The 18,010-nt window shown below is 53.5% G+C and overlaps 1 protein-coding gene across 2 annotated transcripts in view; it reads left to right on the forward strand.

The window, feature by feature from the left end:
* The window catches only part of SPTB (spectrin beta, erythrocytic), a 109,882-nt gene that overhangs the window by 73,098 nt on the left and 18,774 nt on the right, over positions 1 to 18,010 (forward strand). For both annotated transcript variants that reach the window (XM_004426243.3, XM_004426242.3), the window contains exons 14-25: positions 384 to 1,254; positions 2,234 to 2,371; positions 6,255 to 7,011; positions 7,471 to 7,673; positions 7,782 to 7,872; positions 9,124 to 9,270; positions 10,518 to 10,781; positions 11,145 to 11,351; positions 11,800 to 11,889; positions 15,793 to 16,071; positions 16,629 to 16,759; positions 17,684 to 17,888. In XM_004426243.3, the coding sequence (XP_004426300.3) occupies positions 384 to 1,254; positions 2,234 to 2,371; positions 6,255 to 7,011; positions 7,471 to 7,673; positions 7,782 to 7,872; positions 9,124 to 9,270; positions 10,518 to 10,781; positions 11,145 to 11,351; positions 11,800 to 11,889; positions 15,793 to 16,071; positions 16,629 to 16,759; positions 17,684 to 17,888 (3,383 nt within the window). The remainder of the gene's footprint in view (positions 1 to 383; positions 1,255 to 2,233; positions 2,372 to 6,254; positions 7,012 to 7,470; positions 7,674 to 7,781; positions 7,873 to 9,123; positions 9,271 to 10,517; positions 10,782 to 11,144; positions 11,352 to 11,799; positions 11,890 to 15,792; positions 16,072 to 16,628; positions 16,760 to 17,683; positions 17,889 to 18,010) is intronic.

Consider the following 18,010-nt stretch of genomic DNA (forward strand, 5'->3'; position numbering starts at 1 on the left):
AGGCATTGTCCATCTTTCATCCTCTTTGCTAGTTCAAGTTACAGCAGAGACAGTTTAGATTTATAGCTTTGGGTCTTAAATAGGAGACCCTGCTGCCTCCTTGAAGAATCATCTTGAAATTTGTGTCTGCGCTTTTTAAAAAATAATTTCACGTTGTGCATTTCTAGTAAGAGATGACCCAACTTTTAACCTCCCTTATTCTTGAAGTTGTAGTGGGAATTAATTATAAAGAACCTGGCCTGCCCTCTGAACAACTGGGAACCCCTGTATCCAATCCCAAAGCTCCAGTGAAAAGACAGGTTCTAGATCGTGTGGTTCTAGACTGACAACTTGCCCATAAATGAAGCCTTTACCCCTTTTGTCCTCCCTCCTGTTTCTCCCAGGGTACCAGCCTTGCGACCCGCAGGTCATCCAGGACCGTATCAGCCACCTGGAGCAGTGCTTCGAGGAGCTGAGCAACATGGCAGCTGGGAGGAAGGCCCAACTGGAGCAGTCCAAGCGGCTCTGGAAGTTCTTCTGGGAGATGGATGAGGCCGAGAGCTGGATCAAGGAGAAGGAGCAGATTTACTCCTCCTTGGACTATGGCAAGGACCTGACCAGTGTGCTCATCCTGCAGCGCAAGCACAAGGCCTTTGAGGATGAGCTCCGTGGGCTGGACGCCCACCTGGGGCAGATCTTCCAGGAAGCTGAAGGCATGGTCACACGCAAGCAGTTTGGGTACCCTCAGATAGAGGCCCGAATCAAGGAGGTGGCCGCCCAATGGGACCAGCTGAAGGAGCTGGCCGCCTTTCGTAAGAAGAACCTCCAGGACGCCGAGAACTTCTTCCAGTTCCAGGGCGATGCGGACGACCTGAAGGCCTGGCTGCAGGATGCCCACCGGCTGCTCTCAGGCGAAGACGTGGGGCAGGATGAAGGGGCCACGCGGGCCCTGGGGAAGAAGCACAAGGACTTCATGGAGGAGCTGAAGGAGAGTCAGGGGGTGATGGAGCACCTGGAGCAGCAGGCCCAGGACTTCCCACAAGAGTTTCGGGATTCCCCAGATGTGACCAATCGGCTGCAGGCCCTCCAGGAGCTCTACCAGCAGGTGGTGGCCCAGGCGGACCTGCGTCAGCGGAAGCTGCAGGACGCCCTGGACCTGTACACGGTGTTTGGGGAGTCGGACGCCTGTGAGCTATGGATGGGCGAGAAAGAGAAGTGGCTGGCCCAGGTGGATATCCCAGACACGCTGGAGGACCTGGAGGTTGTGCAGCACAGGTCAGAGCCGGCCCTTCTCTTCCTCGCCTGCCCGTACCATGGCCTGTGCTCCACCGCCGCCTAGTGTGAGAACTGCCTCTGGGTCAGCAAGGGTCTCTTTGAGGGGTCCTGGGATGCCCTTTCTTGCAGAGGCCAGGCACTGGGAGTCTTGAGTTCTAATCTGGCTCTGTGGCTTTGGGTACTTCACCCCCTGGGGCCTTCCTCAAAATAAAAGGGCTCTTTCTAGTCCAGGTATTCAGTTACTTTTCAGCTACAGCAGCCTTTGTTAAAATGAATTGTATTTGAAAGCCTGACATATAACACAGAGGAAAGTGGAGCTGGTCTGGTTAAGGGGGAGGAGAGAGGCTGGAACCCCACAAGCTCTCGCTCTGTGGAGGTCTGTATGGCATCCCAGCGTTCTGAGTACAGAATCCGGGGAGTCGAGGAGGAGAGGTCACTCCCTGGAGCATGCTGAGATGGTCCCACGCTGATGGTGTATGGTCCTGGGCTCTTCTCCCAGAAAGGTCAGCTTTTATCACCACACAATGCCTTTCCCCGCAGCAGCTCTCCCTTCTCCTACCCAGGGACGGAGCACCTGCCTGGGGAGGGTATCCTTCAGGTCAAGGTGTCAAGGCAGTAGAATTAGGGTCCAAGAGCAGCAGCTGGGGCGGTGGAGGCCTCTGTGGCAATTAACCCCCCCCGTCCCCGCCCCCACCACATACCTCTTTTTCCCCCTACGCCTCCCTGTTGAGCTAGTGGCCCATGTAGTAAGTAACTCTCTCCTAGCCTGGTCCAGGAAACGCTAGCATGAAATTGGACCCATGAACCAGAAAATAGGGTGTGTCAGCATATCTTTCTGCTCTGCCCCCCTTACCTGGTCAAATGTATTTAGGAGGTGGAAGGAAAAAGCAAGAGCAACGTGTTCTGGAGACTAGGTGGCCACTGGCAGTGAAGTGCCTGCTGCCGCCTCCCCAGTCCTCATTTTCTCTGCCCATGTCAGGTTCGACATTCTGGACCAGGAGATGAAGCCACTGATGGCTCAGATTGATGGCGTGAACCTCGCTGCCAACAGCCTGGTAGACAGTGGCCACCCACGCAGTGGGGAAGTGAAGAAGTACCAGGACCACCTGAACACCAGGTAGAGTGTGGGTAGGGCTGGGGGTTGGGGGCCTCCTCTCCTGGCACATGACTCACCCCCGGGGATGTGGCCTAAAAGTCAGGACACCTACTATGCACTGCCAGGTTTGAAGCCTCAGAACTCCTGACTTTCTCAGCCACAGTCTCCTTCTGACACTGGACCTGTAGCAGCAAGGAGGAGAGACTTGTGTGATGATCGTCCCAGGGGGAGAGATGTGTTCACAGAGCTGCAAATGCTGTGCCTTTGCAGGGGATGGGTATCCCATGTGATGGAGAGGATGTTCTGAGTGCGCCCGTAGAATCAGGCCATATGGTACTCATGCCACATTTCCCCAGACGTTCTTAGGCAGGGAAGATTGCTTTCTGAGAGCTCTTAAGTACTGTCCGTAAAAGACAGCTCCTGCCTGTGCCAAAATGCAGCTTCGATAATGAGGCTGGCCTGAATGGAGAGGATATTTAGCAGGAAGCCTTGAGCATGTTTCATAGCCAGAACAAAAAACAGGCCCTGAGGAGCCTCTGGAGAGGGGGTGCTTTCAGTACAGGGCATAATTGCTGACGAGTTCCTTGGGATCTCTGAGGACAGAGCACACGCGTGTGTTCCGCGGGGCCCCGCACACACAATGCCAACTGGTCACCACCTCCCCATGGCCCTTCCCTTTCCCCACACTTGTGCCCAAGCCCTGCTCCAGCTGAGGCAGTCTGGGAGGGGGTTAGGGAAGAAAATGGTCAGCACAGTGGAGACCTACAGGGAGGCAGGGGGTGACTGGGACACTTGGAGCCACTAGAACGGGGCCAACTGTCTCAGCCTCCAAACATGGGGATGTAGTTCAGCAGATTCCTCTGTAACTCTGAGGTTTATGCAGAGGAGGAGGATGCCTTTTTGCTCTCCTTTAGGCTTGGAGGTAATGGGGGTGTGCATGTGTGCGTGTGTATATGTGTGTGCGAGTGTGCGCATATGCGAGACACAGGAAGAACTTGTCGGCTATATATCTGTTGCCTTAATGAGCTATAGTCAGAGAATGTTGATCTTGCACGCTCCTAAGTGAAGTCCATCAAGGTCCTTGCCGTCCTTAGGTGAGAGAGAACCTGAGGGATGAACTGGTAAGATGGCTTTCCATTGAATCTGAGAGTTGAAATGTCCCTGAGGAGTCCTCTAGTCTAGCCATGTACCCACACAGACGTTTCCAGGGATGGGGAGCTCACCCCCTCACCATGCAACCAGTCCCATTTGGGGGCAACTCTTTTTGGTTAGAAAGTTTGATCTCATATTGAAGTGAAATTTGTACATGTTGGTTCTGGCTCTGCCCTTTAGAGATATCAAAACTTATTCTGATTCTTCTTTTATGTAATAGCTCTTCAAATATTTTTAAAAACAACTGTCATTCTTCACCTCCACCCGCAGTCCTGCCTCCATGCCCGGCTGTGCTCTGCACCAGAGTGCGTTCTCCTCTAACTACACGTTTCAGGTCCTGTCTGTCCTTTAAGCCAGTCCGTGTTCCTCTCCCTCCCAATGTCCCAGATGAAAATCTGTCTTTCCCTCCTTTGTACTGGTTTAGAGCTTCACATTCTACCTGTTTTACAGTTACTTTCTTCCTGAAGCACTTTCCTAGCAGACCGTAAGCAGATGAAGAGCTGTGTCTTCATGTATTGCCCACCATGCTTTGCGCACCAGGCGCATTATTGTCTGAGGTTCCCTCTGTTTGCAATGTTCTTTTCTCAGACATCCACTTGGCTTACTCCCTTACTTTATTTAGATGTCAGCTCACATGTCGGCTTATTGGAGCAGTCCTCACTGACCAGCCCATTGAAATGTCACATTCCTCCCTCCCTCCCAGCCCCTCTGCTTCTATCCTATTACCTTGCTGTATTTTTTCATTGTACTTATCACCACCCGATGGATTGCAGACTTACTGATTTGTTTCTGCCTACTCGAATGAGAGCAAGCACTCGCTTTTTTCATTGCTGTATCCTAGAGCCTAGAACAGTGCCTGGCACAAGGCACATGAGAGTTGCGTGATAAATGCTTAGTGAACGAGTGAACAAGGACAAAATTGAAATATCTTCTGCCAAGCTTGGCACATATGAGTCATTCAAACACTTATTGAATGGGTGATCACCTTCCACAGTACGTATTCCAGTTCACCAACGTTTTTGTAATAATCTTGGGCCCAGGACCCAACCTGGACTCCCAACATGGCCTGGCCGATGCTGATTAGAGTGGGTCTGTCAACTTCCTCCCTTTTGGAGTTGGTGCAATAGAGGGAGAAAGTGGGTTTGAGAGGCAGACTAGACGCGAACCCCAGCACATCCCCTGTGTGCCTCTGCTGGGTGGCTGCAGTGAGGCCACACCAGGAAAGGCCTGGAAAGTCACCACGGGGCCTCTTGCCAGGGTGCACAGCCTGACCCTCTCCTATGACTTCTGGACGGGCCCAGGAGATCTCACAGCCCTGGAGCAGCTCACTGTCACTTCACGGTGGTTCCAGACCAACTTGGAGAAAATCTTCAGCTCCTTTCCCTTGACTTCCCAGCCTCAGCACCATCTGTGTGCCAGGCACAGAATTCCCCAGAGCTCAGGACTTCAGTCTAGGAGGGGAGCTGAGAAATCTTTGGGCTCTCACTCTTCTCTCCTGACAGTCTTGGTCCTTCCCAGCCGATCTCTCACTTCTCTTTGCAGACCTGTCTTTCAACCCAGGGTAGCAGCTGTTGTAACACTTTGGAAATGCTCACAATGCACTACCCAGTCCATCTGCCCAGTCCCTCCACCTCCATCCCCCAGGTGCGGGGATACAAAGATGAGCCAGATACTCAGTGCCCCACCCTTAAGTAGATCACTCCAGTAGAGGCACTGGCTGGTCATTGAGATACAGCTCAGATGACCACCACGAAACCTGCCACCTGCCACCATCACACCTGTCACTCCTATAGCTCCCTTAGTCCTCTCTGCCCAGTATGTGCTGTGTACATAGTACTTTGTACTGTACTTATTTTATGTACTTATTTTGAGAGCTCTTAATTTCTCTAAATTATGCAGTCCATAAGGCAAAGTCTGGCTGTGTCTGTAGTATCCTAAAGGCTAACATCATGCTTAAACCTTGTGGGTATTCAAGAGAGATGGGTTCGATTAGCGAATGGGCATTCAGCATACTCTCTTGTGCTTATGTGATACAGTGATGCAGAATGAGTAAACCCAGGTTCAAGGGTGGTGGTCCCTGGTGGGCCTAGGCTGATGGGCAGCTCTTTAGAAAGGGCTTCTTGTAGGCTGCAGACCAACCCCAGGCCCCAGGGCATCTGCCAGAACTTTGCACATTTCCCAGGTTCATTCCGGCACTGCACTTGAAGGTTAAGATTATGTTATCCATTTTAATTATAATCCCAGCTTCTACCCTCCCCCTTTCCTCTTCCTCCTCCTCTTCTTCATCAGGCCTCTTTTCCCTTAGATTCAAGGTGATTTTTTCTGGCCCTGGGCACTTTGAACGTGGTCTTAGGCATTTGTGTGGTCCCTCTAGAGCAGCTGGGTCCCTACGTCCTGAAGCGTTCTTGAAGTTGATAATGTGGGCTTTCTAATTATCTTTAGTGTTTAAAAAAATCTAGTGAAATTGTATATTTGCCTGAAATTTAGCTACATACAGAGCCTAACTAAGCGTCGTGTTCCTTTGCTTATGGTTGGAATCACATCACTGCTCGCCTCCTGCTGGTGGAAAGATCTGATTGGCAGTTATATATATCTTGGGTAAAATTGGATAAATGAATTTTACTCACCACAGTTTGTTCGGTAGATGACTTTTTTCAGCATACAAGGTCTATGGGGAGAGACTCTGGTGGGAAATCTGGGAAGGGATTAAGAGTTAAGGAAGAGTGTCCCCCCACTGTGTCCCCCTTGGCAGGTGGCAGGCATTCCAGGCCATGGTGTCAGAACGGCGGGCGGCAGTGGCCTCGGCCCTCCGGGTGCACAACTACTGCGTGGACTGCGAGGAGACTGGCAAGTGGATCACGGACAAGACAAAGGTAGTGGAGTCCACAAAGGACCTGGGCCGAGACCTGGCGGGCGTCATCGCCATCCAGCGGAAGTTGTCAGGGCTGGAGCGAGATGTGGCCGCCATCCGGGACCGCGTGGGTGCCCTGGAACGTGAGTCGTGGCAGCTGATGGAGTCACACCCTGAGCAGAGAGAGGAGATTGATGGGCGGCAGAAGTATGTGATGGAGCTGTGGCAGGGCCTGCAGCGAGCCCTGGAGGGCCAGGAGGCCTCGCTGGGTGAAGCCAGCCAGCTGCAGGCCTTCCTGCAGGATCTGGATAACTTCCAGTCCTGGCTGTCCGTGGCCCAGAAGGCCGTGGCCTCCGAGGATATGCCCGAGTCCCTCCCGGAGGCTGAGCAGCTCCTGCAGCAGCATGCAGCCATCAAGGATGACATTGATGGGCACCAAGGGAGCTACCAGCACGTCAAGGCATCTGGGGAAAAGGCGATCCACGGCCAGACGGACCCAGAGTACCTACTCCTGGGCCAGCGGCTGGAGGGCCTGGATACCGACTGGGACGCCCTGCACCGGATGTGGGAGAGCCGCAGCCGCTCCCTCGCCCAGTGCCTCGGCTTCCGGGAGTTTCAGAAAGATGCCAAGCAGGCTGAAGCCATCCTCAGCAACCAGGTAGGGAGAAGCATTCAGGGTTGGGGAGCAGGGATGGGGACACCCCATGAGTAACAGCACTGGTGAGTCTACGAATGTGCTACAGGGCTCAGGAACCAATTATGCTTTTCTTGGACTCTCTAGCTGCTAATTAGGGGGACAGTCCTCTTTGTTCCTTATGATGTGCCTTTTCCAGCTGTGTGTCCCAAACTGTGCCTTATTCTTGGGTCGGTTAGAGGCTAGAGAAGTGACATTTCCCTTGGGTGGTTACCCTTCCATTTGGCTTTAGGGTCACTGTTCATCAGGTGCCCTTGGATGGGGGTGGGGCAACAAGACCTGAGAAGCTTCTTCCTTGCACAACTCCAGGGGGCGCCATTCACGCTATAGGCTGTATGGCTGCACACGGCCCTCCTGCCTGGCAGGTGCCCTCACCACCTCCTAGCTTGTCTTCATGCCTTGTCTGGAAACTTGCTTCAACAGGAATATACTCTGGCTCACTTGGAGCCCCCAGACTCCCTAGAAGCTGCAGAGGCGGGGATCCGGAAGTTTGAGGATTTCTTGGTGTCTATGGAGAACAACCGGGATAAGGTCTTGAGTCCTGTGGACTCTGGAAACAAGCTGGTAGCTGAGGGAAACCTCTACTCAGACAAGATCAAGGAGAAGGTGCAGCTGATTGAGGACAGGTACTCTCCGCCCCCAAGGTCATGAGCCAGAGCCAGGTAGGGCTGGCGTGCTGTGCAAGGACCCCAGGCTCAGCTCTGTGTGACTACGGCTTCTGGCTTCCCTTCCAGGCACAAGAAGAACGACGAGAAGGCCCAGGAGGCCTCAGTTCTTCTGAGAGACAACCTGGAGCTCCAGAACTTCCTCCAGAACTGCCAGGAGGTGAGGCCCAAGCAAGGCAGGCCCCTTTGTGGGAGAGTCCTTTTGAGGAGCAGAGTGCCCTCGAGGTGGGAAGTCCACAGGGATCCTTTCTAACTCGGGAGTCTGGGATTCCATGAGCGGGGAACTCTAGGTACTTGACAGCTAAAGTCAGCCTCTAGAGTCTTTGGTTCCACAATTATTTTTTTCAGATCTGTAAACCTTTTAACTTGTCAAGTCGAGGACAGGGGTTCTCAAAGAGTGGCCTGAGGACTGTCTCTATCAGAGTCACCTAGAGCCCTGGTCAGGGCTGGCTTCAAGAGTGTGTGACCTGTGCATTTGCACAGGGCCCCGTGCTGAGAAAGGCCCCACACTTGGTTTAGTGCTCAGGTATTGCCGTCTTGAAATTCTTAATAATTTTGAACATTTCTGTTTTGTACTGGGCCCTGCAAATTATGGAGCCAGTCGTGGCCCTAGTGAAATGCAGACTCCTGGGCCCCACTCAAGCCCAGATGAATCAGACCTTAATGGGTGAGAGAGAGAAAGCAGCATTTCCAACAAGCCTCCCAGCTGGAGAACTGCTGACTCAGAAGGCTTTTGCTTAGCCTGGAATGAGCTGTACAGGGCAGGACTTTAACCTGCATTCCAGGCCCCTCTATTAGCAGTACTTCCCTGTGGAATGGGGCTTTCCCTGACTTCTTTCCTGCTCCCGTCCTCATACCCCTTTCCTCTCAGCCCAAATGACTTTGTTTTTATCTGCCTCTGCCCTTGGCACAAACCTGCCCTGGTATGGTGCCAGGACATCTTGGAAACATTGGATGCTCATCACAGTGCAGCCCTCAATGTTAATTATAGGATCTGCCCTTGGCTTCTTCCTCTGATAGCATTTTCCCTGTGTTTATTAGTGACTTCTCACCCTACTGCCAAAAGGTGGATTCATCTGTCCGTCCAGTAAACACTCGTTGAGTTCCTGCAATAGGCCAGGCCTTGTCCTAGGTCCTAGAACTATGGAGAGAATAAATATCCCTGGTGTCACCGCACACACTCTAGTTGGGGAGACACGCTAGTGCCCATCTTTTAGCCCTGAGACAACACGAGTTAAGTTGCCTGTGCTGGGAGTTAGGGATCCTAAGTGGAGAGTAGTACCCTGCTGTGTTCTTACTCCCTCCCCTTGGCCTTCTCCATCTGTAGCCAGAGGTGGGCAGCAGGTCCTGCCCTGAGCCCCTGGCCAAAGTGGTGCACTCAGGGACCCTTGGACCCACTTTCTGCCCACAGCTCACTCTCTGGATCAACGACAAGCTGCTGACATCTCAGGATGACTCCTATGATGAAGTGCGAAACCTTCATAACAAGTGGCTGAAGCACCAGACGTTTGCGGCAGAGCTGGCTTCCCACCAAGGGTGGCTGGAGAACATCGACGCAGTAAGTATAGCAAGTGGTGGGGGCTCTCTGCTCAGCTGGACTTACTTGAATGGGCTTCACCCAGGGCGTAGACACTGTCCTGAAGCTTGCTGGACAGTATAGACCTTGGAAGTAAAAAAAACCTTTCTAAATAGTAGTTAAACCTGCAGAGCTCCTGATATGTCCAGTCTTGTTAAGCCTGCTCAGAATTGGTGCCTCTTCTGGGTGACCTGAGTCTGGGCACAGTCCAGGACACTGAGGATACCCTAGTTAGAGCTTCAGCGTCCCCAGTGCCAGGACAGCAGCTATTTCTGTGTGCCTTCCATCATCCTCAACAGGGCCCCGGTGCTTTCCTGCCCAGGCCCAGGGCAGTATGTGAGATAAGCAAGGTGGTCTAGGGGACCATTGACCCTCACCATTTAGATAGGCAGAACTCCCGAGGAGTGATCGTTCATCCTCCTAGTAGTTGGGGAACCAAGGGTCCCCTCAGTAATGAGCTTGCCCAGTCACCCAAGTCAAAATGTGGCTGGAGTCAGATCCGGGGGTCAGTTGCCTTTGCTCCTCCCTGCTGCGACTGTCCAGGAAGAAGGAGGCCTAGGATCCACACGAGGCCATGTCCATAGTGGTTCAAGGTGCAGGCTCCAAGCCAGACTTTCTGATTCCTCAACCTCCCTGTGCCTAAGTGTCTTCATCTGTCAAATGCAGATAATAACAGTACCTCCCCGAGGGAGTTGTGAGCACTTAGAGTAGTGCTTGGCATTATTAGGCACTCCATAAGTAATGACTGTTATTAGCTGTAGGTATTCCGGGGCCCAAGTCACATTATTCTGCACCCACCCAAAAGAGGCACATTTATGCAGGTGAAAAACAGATAAGAGAAACCCGGTAACTAAAAGATGTCACCAGAGGTTAGTGCACAGTCTCTGGGAAGATGATCTAGACAGGGTGGAATTCCCAGGGAGGTTTCCATGCTGGCTGTGCCTGGGTGGATCTTGGATTTTTTTTTAATTAAAAAAAAAATGTTAGGACCAGCTGACCCTTATCTGCAGCTCCCCGTACTGCAGTCTCCCAACCATGTCCCTCCCTGTCCCGCCTCCCACTGCAGATAATTCTGGGGGTACGTAGTCTTTCAGCTGAGCCTCTCCCAAGTTCTAGGCAGATTCTGCCCCACTGACTTCCCCTCAGTTAACCCCGTGTACCCACCTGGAGCAGGGCTGCTCCAAGGCCGTCCAGCCTCATAGGGTGAGCTCTCCTCCTCCGCCACACAGGAAGGAAAGCAGCTGATGGAGGAGAAGCCCCAGTTTGCGGCCCTGGTGTCCCAGAAGCTGGAAGCCTTGCACCGGCTCTGGGATGAGCTTCAGGCCACCACTCAGGAGAAGACCCAACGCCTCTTAGCCGCTAGGAGCTCTGACCTGCGCTCGCGGACCCATGCCGACCTCAACAAGTGGATCAGCGCCATGGAGGACCAGCTGCGGTCGGACGACCCGGGCAGGGACCTGACCAGCGTCAACCGGATGTTGGCCAAGCTGAAGGCACGTGAGCACGTTGGAATATAGGGGGTCTCGGGGAGCAAATCTGAAACCTGAAAGTGAGTACTCCATCCATTCCTCCTAGCTGGGCTTGCTTTATCATGCAAAAATGTCTCCTGGTTCATAACCCATCTCCTACCCCTTGGCAATGGGTAAGACAGGGGTCCCACTAGATTAATAAAAGCACACATGAGAAGAACAGGACAGACACTCTGTGGAGGAGATGAGGGGGTCATCCAGGGAGGCTCCCTGGGGAGGCTGAGCTCAAACCAGGCCTGTGAGGATGAGTGGGATATGGATGATGAAGAGAAGGAGGGGCTGCCCAGGTGCCAGGGCTGGTGCTGACACTGTCCCCTCATGTCTCAGCGTGTGGAGGACCAAGTGAACGTGCGGAAGGAGGAGCTGGGGGAGCTGTTTGCCCAGGTGCCCTCACAAGGAGAGGAGGCGGGGGACATGGACTTGAGCATCGAGAAGCGGTTCCTGGACCTCTTGGAGCCCCTAGGGAGGAGGAAGCAGCACCTGGAGTCATCTAGAGCCAAGCTGCAGATCAGCCGGGACCTAGAGGATGAGACGGTGCGTGGGCCGCAGCCCCCTACCCCCAGCAGCTGAGCCGGCAGCTGTCATCGGGATAACTGGCTGCCGCCCAGGGCAATTCTTGGCAGCAGATGTCTGGTCCTCTCACCCCCTTATCTCATAGGGTTGTTGTGATGATTACATTATATGTAAAAGTAAAGCCAGTGCTTTGTGAAGGGTAACTCACTCATGGACTTGGGGCCAGACAGACCTGGGTTCAAGATCCAGCTACATTACCTTCCCCCTTTGTGACGGGGAGCAAGTTATTTGCCACCTCAATTCAAAATATCAAAATGTGCCATCTGTAAAATGGGAGCAAAACCCTGATGGAGTGTTGGGAAGAAGCATTGAGACATGGCAGGCAGAGCTCGGTCTGGCCCATGGTGAGTGCTCAGGAAAGGGTGGCCATGATTGTTATCAGCTGTCCCCTGCCTTCTGGTCTCTGCAGCTCTGGGTGGAGGAGAGGCTGCCTCTGGCCCAGTCAGTCGACTATGGCACTAATCTGCAAACTGTGCAGCTGCTCATGAAGAAAAACCAGGTGAGTCCTGCCTCACCTCGTCAGTTCCACCTGCCCCCTCCCTACCCCTGCTCCCCCAAGGGAGGAATGCCCAGCCCTGACCTGCAGAAGGCTGGTGACAACAGGTTACAGGTTATTGTTCTTGTTGGTAGCTCTGGGGTCCCCAGGCTGTATTTGTAGTCTCATCGCAGAAAGAGCAGCTTTGGTGATGGCAGAGAGAATTCTGGGAGGACAACAGAGGAGAGGGGGTCCAGGTGCTTTGGGATTTGGGGCCATTCAGACTCATCAGGGCACTGGTGAGTGCAGGACCTGGAGGCCCTGGCCTGGGGTTTTTTTTTTTTTTTTTTTTAAAGATTTTATTTATTCAGTTTTTCCCCCCAAAGCCCCAGTAGATAGTTGTATGTCATAGGTTCACATCCTTCTAGTTGCTGTATGTGGGACTCGGCCTCACGTTGGACGGAGAAGTGGTGCCTCGGGGCGCGCCCGGGATCCGAACCCGGGCCGCCAGCATCAGAGCGCGCGCACTTAACCGCTAAGCCACGGAGCCGGCCCTGGCCTGGGGTTTTAATGTGCTGTACAGCTTCTGTATCCGTGGCCTCCCTGAGAGAGGCCTGTAGCTCCTGGTTTCTCTCCACCACTGCCTTGCCTCTTCCAGGGCTGAGCTTGGCCTGTTGAGTGTCCTCGGGATAAGTAGGCCCCATTTTTCTAGACACATGAGGATACTTATGGAGCTCCTAACCCCATTAGGAAGCCACTAAACTTGGACTCTGAGCCATTGGGGCAAACATCCGTCAGCTGTTCTGCTCTCTCTTAGGCCTGATTGGGAACATCTGGGGCCCTGGTCAGAATTCTGGAAGTGAGCACGTGTACTTCCTCTTGTATCAGGTTCGCAGGGGAAGCCTGCATCCTACAGGAAGGCCAGCTGCATGGGGTTGCAGTACCGCCGTGCTCGGCCAGGGGCTGGCCACAGACCCTACTCTTGGGCGGAGAGTCCCTCCTGCCTGGTCTGCTCTCTGGGTCAGGAAGTGGGGGCAGCCACAGCCACGAGCAAGGGGAGTGTCCTTACCCCATAGAAGAGTGGTGTGTCCCCAAGTGCCAGTTGGTATTGCAGCTCCTTGTGGAAGGAAGGTCATGGCAGACAGTACCCTCTTCCCCAGAATATCCGCTCACGGGCCCAGCCACTGTGCAAGGGCCTGAATGAATTATATTCAAAGAAGTTTCTGGGGCCTGCCCCGTGGCGTAGCGGTTAAGTGCACACGCTCCACTGCTGGCGGCCCGGGTTCGGATCCTGGGCGTGCACCGACGCACCACTTGTCAGGCCATGCTGTGGTGGCATCCCACATAAAGTGGAGGAAGATCAGCACGGATGTTAGCTCAGGGCCAGTCTTCCTCAGCAAAAAGAGGAGGATTGGCATGGATGTTAGCTCACGGCTGCTCTTCCTCACAAAAAAAAAAAAAAAAAAAGGAAGTTTCTTAAAAGCTCCTTCAGACCCTTTGCTTCCAGTTGACGTGATCTGGTCACAGAGGCTCCAGCAGCCACATGCAGGGACCTGAGCTGGAAGATGGTAGAGGTTGGGGTTCACTTAACACAACAACCTCCAGTTAAAGGAGGGAGGCTGGTAGAAAGTAGTGTCCTCAGGGCCTCAGTTTCCTCCACTGTAAAATGAGCCAACCCTAGTCTTTCCAACCCTGAAGATTTTGACTCTTTTAAGCCTCAATAAGTATTATTGCCAAAGGATTTTCAATTCCCTGGCCTGAAGGATGCTATTTCAGGAGAAGGGCAAGACAAATATAGATGGGGTTCCCCTAACCAAGAAGGGAAATACCACTTCTTGGGAGAACGTGGCTGCCCTAGTAAAGACTATGTTAGGCTAGCCTAGCTAAAGCCAAAATTCCATTTCATCATTCCCTCTATTGCCATGGTTCTCAAACTTCAGTGTGTGTCACACTCACCCAGAGGGCTTGTTAAAGTACAGTTGACCAGGCTCCACCCCAATCTACTGGATTAAATGCTGGGAGTAGAGCCTGGTAATCTGCATTTCTATCAAGATCCTCCATGATGTTGATGCTCCTGGCCTGGGACCCCACTTTGAGAACCACTGCTCTAATAGCTATGTATTGCAGCCAGAACAAATCCTGCGAGGTGCCACATCAATGGTTCTCAGTTTTGGCTGCACAATAGAATCACCAGGTCCCACCTCAGATCAATTAATTAGGATCTCTGGGGATGGGGCCCTGGCTGTGTCTGTTTTCCCAGATTATTCAGGGAGCAATCAGGGTTGAGAACCACTGTGCTGCCTGCTCTGGCCTCTGCCTGCCTCTAAATTTCATCTCTTCTCACTTTGCCTTCCTTCACAGTGTTCAGCTATTCTGGCCCTCTCCCTGGCCTTTAGATAGTCCAGGCTTGCGTCCACCCCAGGGAACCCATTATCTACATTCATTCACTTATTTACATGCTTACCGTCTGTTTCCTCTACTAGAGTGTAAGTTTTTTTTGTGTGTGTGAGGAAGATCAGCCCTGAGCTAACATCCTTGCTAATCCTCCTCTTTTTGCTGAGAAAGACCGGCTCTGAGCTAACATCTACTGCCAATCCTCCTCCTTTTTTTTCCTCAAAGCCCCAGTAGATAGTTGTACGTCATAGTTGCACATCCTTCTAGTTGCTGTATGTGGGACGCAGCCTCAGCATGGCTGGAGAAGTGGTGTGTTGGTGCGCGCCCGGGATCCGAACCCGGGCCGCCAGTAGCGGAGCGCGCGCACTTAACCGCTAAGTCACGGGGCCGGCCCCTAGAGTGTAAGTTTTATGAGGGCAAGGGTTTTGTTTATCTTGTTTCCATATTGTCCCTAGAACCTAGAACAGGGTCTGGTACCTAGAAAATAACTTAGTAAATCTGTGTTGAATGAATGAAGTCAGGGAAGAAGACATCATAAGTAAGCACACTGCACAGGAGTCTAAGAAAGAATGGCTTACAAAGAGAAAGAGAAACGCCTTTTTGAGATACCTTGAGAGGTCATAAGATCTCAGGGAAAGTAAAGAGGCACGTGGAGCTGACACCAGGGGTTGCCTGAACACAATCGCGTAGACCACGGGAAATTGTCAGAATTGAGATTCCAAGAATAAAGTGTAAAAATGCGTTTGAGCGAGTTAGGGGACTTGTGGTTATTGCTTTCTCTATATTTTAAATTCTGATGTCACTGTACTGCCCATGTCTACTGCTCTTGGCCCCATCCTCCAGATGGTTTCAAAGGCCATGGGGACATTGTAGAAAGGGAGGAGAGGAGGTGTAAGGAGTTGAGAGTCCCTGTGCAGGAAGCAGCTAGCCTCGGGCCTCTGGGACCCAGAAGGTAACACGTGGGCTCCTGAAGGCAAAGGTGACTCAGTCACCAGAGTGGGAGAAAAATGCCATTTTGGTGACCAAGGCTCAAACAGGAAATAATACAAAGCTCACAAAATATTTGAGAAATAGAAATGGAGAAAAACAAAACAAAAAATCCTAAACTCTGAACAGCAGGCAACTGTTGACTGTTGTTTTATATGGAATGGAAGCCACTAAAATGAGATATCAAAAGGGCATTTAAAAAGTGTTTTCCTTTCCTCCACCGTGTACAACTAAGAAGTCAAGCTCTGCTGAAACATGGGAAGAATAGGGACAGTCAAGAGCACAGGCTCTGGGATCAGGGAGAACCATGTTCAAATCCCGGCTCTGCCACGCCTGCCTCGGCTGACTTAACTGATCTGTGCCGGTTTCTGAGTCCCAGGAGAATGACGAGAAGTGCCTGGCACGTGGTCATGGGCAGTCTTTATGGCCACCCCTTGCTCCACTCCAGCTTCCCTGAGTGGGAGGGCGAGAGGTGTGTGGTGTCGCGCTGGCCTCCCCCGCCCAGTGGGAAGGCCTGGCCTCTGAGCCCTTGCTGTCCGGCCGCAGACACTGCAGAACGAGATCCTGGGCCATGCGCCACGGGTCGAGGACGTGCTGCAGAGAGGGCAGCAGCTGGTGGAGGCGGCTGAGATCGACTGCCGGGACATCGAGGAGCGCCTGGGGCACCTGCAGTCCTCGTGGGACACGCTGCGGGAGGCGGCGGCCGGGCGGCTGCAGCGCCTGCGGGACGCCAGCGAGGCGCAGCAGTACTACCTGGACGCGGGCGAGGCCAAGGCCTGGATCAGCGAGCAGGAGCTCTACGTCATCTCCGACGAGACCCCCGAGGTGGGCTCGGGCGGGGTGCCAAGGCCGAGAGGAAGAGCTGGGGGGCTGTTGGGGGCAGTCCCATTGTTGTAAGTCCAGGTGTGTGAGGCGTGAGGGCAGGGGGAGAGTGTCCAGGGGAGCCCTCCTCCTCGGGACACCCCACCTCTTGAGAACACCCTGCAGCGCACGTACACAGCCAGTGCCCCGTGTGCCAGCTGAGATTTGCTCTAACCCAAGGGTTCTTCACCTTTTTTGTGCGATGAATTCTGTGCTGATGAACTGCTGGGGGAGTGGGGAGGGGTGAGGTAGGGGATGTCTAAGAGCTGGAATGATACAGGAAGTTTTCACGGGACAGAGGGTTGGAGCTGGGCCTGGAAGCGCAGATATCATATAGGGTCAGGCGAGTTGAGAGGAGGATAGGGTGTGGGCATTGCTGGGAAACGAGGGTAGCAGGAAGGTGTTGTGCACGGTCCTCCTGTAGGGTGTCCCACGAGCCTGGCTCCCCCTCCTCGGGCGTCTCCAGGAGCGGGGCTGTACCTGGGCGGGCCGAGCCCGCGCTGACGGTCGCTGCCTCCTAGGATGAAGAGGGCGCCATCGTGATGCTGAAGCGGCACCTGCGGCAGCAGCGGGCGGTGGAGGACTACGGGAGGAGCATCAAGCAGCTGGCCGGCCGGGCCCAGAGCCTGCTGTCCGCAGGCCACCCCGAGGGGTGCGGGTGCCTCCCTGGTGACGTGGGCAGGTCATGGGCGTCAGGCCAGGGCCCCACCAACCAGGACCGCTTCAGGTCCAAGTGGGAAAACGAGAACAGTTTTCCCGAAAACTGTGGATTTGAGAAAACTACTTTCTGGTCCCATTCCCTTTTATGTCATGGTTTTGTGTGAGGAACTTCAAACAGGGCCAACTGAGGCCTGGTTTGCAAAGAGATCAGAAAATGAAATAGCAGAACTGCCCTCTTGGTGAGCCGAGAACTCCAGTCTTTTGAAGAGTTCCACTGCTAAGAGACACCGAAGACTAACTTCGCTTTTCTTTTTATGGTCCAGAAGTTACTTCAGGGTCTCACAGTGTCTCAGCAAAATCATTACATGGGAGTGAAGGTAGCAAACCTACACCTAGACTGTTCAGTTGTGTGGGTTCTGCGTAAACAGGAGCTCACTGGACCAGACACCTCAGGCTGCCCCCAGACGTGGCCCAGTCCTCAGTTGCCTTTAGGGCGTTCACGACTGCGTGTCCTCAGCAGCCACCCCAACATCTCCCCAGTTGCCCAAGGCCTGAGCCCCTGGTGCTGCGTGTCCCTCCCTGAGGAGCTGAGCAGGGCCTGCTGCTACTGGAGTCCCGCTCAGACGGCGCTGCTCCATCGGCCTCTGTGGGAGAGTACTGGAGAAGTTCCTCCTGTGTCTCTCTGAGCTCCCCAGAGTGAGGGACGGTGTGGAGGAACCACCTCCCAGGGGCACATATTTCTGTCATCCCCTGAGGCATCACGGTCTAAGGGATGGTTCCTTCTGTGGCTGCCTCTCCTCTGCTTCGCGTCCCCACCTCTCCCTACCGCAGGGTTGGGGAGGAGTCGGCTCCTCTGAGCTGGCTGCTCTGGCTCCTCCATCACGGTCTCTGAGAGCTGTCTTGTTTGGAATTCCAGGGAACAGATTATCAGACTTCAGGGGCAAGTGGACAAGCAGTACGCAGGGCTGAAGGACGCGGCAGAGGAACGTAAGCGGAAGCTGGAAAACATGTACCACCTGTTCCAGCTGAAGCGAGAGGCGGATGACCTGGAGCAGTGGATTGCAGAAAAGGAGGTGGTGGCCTCCTCCTCAGAAATGGGGCAAGACTTTGACCACGTTACTGTGAGTACTCACAGCGACCGCTTTCTTTGTCTTCCCTGACTGCACTAGATGCAGGAGCCGTCATTCCACACACACAACACCCTGCCAGTTGCCAAACGCCGCAGAGATGCGGGCACACCCGT

The sequence above is a fragment of the Ceratotherium simum genome, chromosome 24, assembly GCF_057802395.1.
Source record: "Ceratotherium simum simum isolate JZ-2026a chromosome 24, ASM5780239v1, whole genome shotgun sequence".
NCBI classification, from domain to species: domain Eukaryota; kingdom Metazoa; phylum Chordata; class Mammalia; order Perissodactyla; family Rhinocerotidae; genus Ceratotherium; species Ceratotherium simum.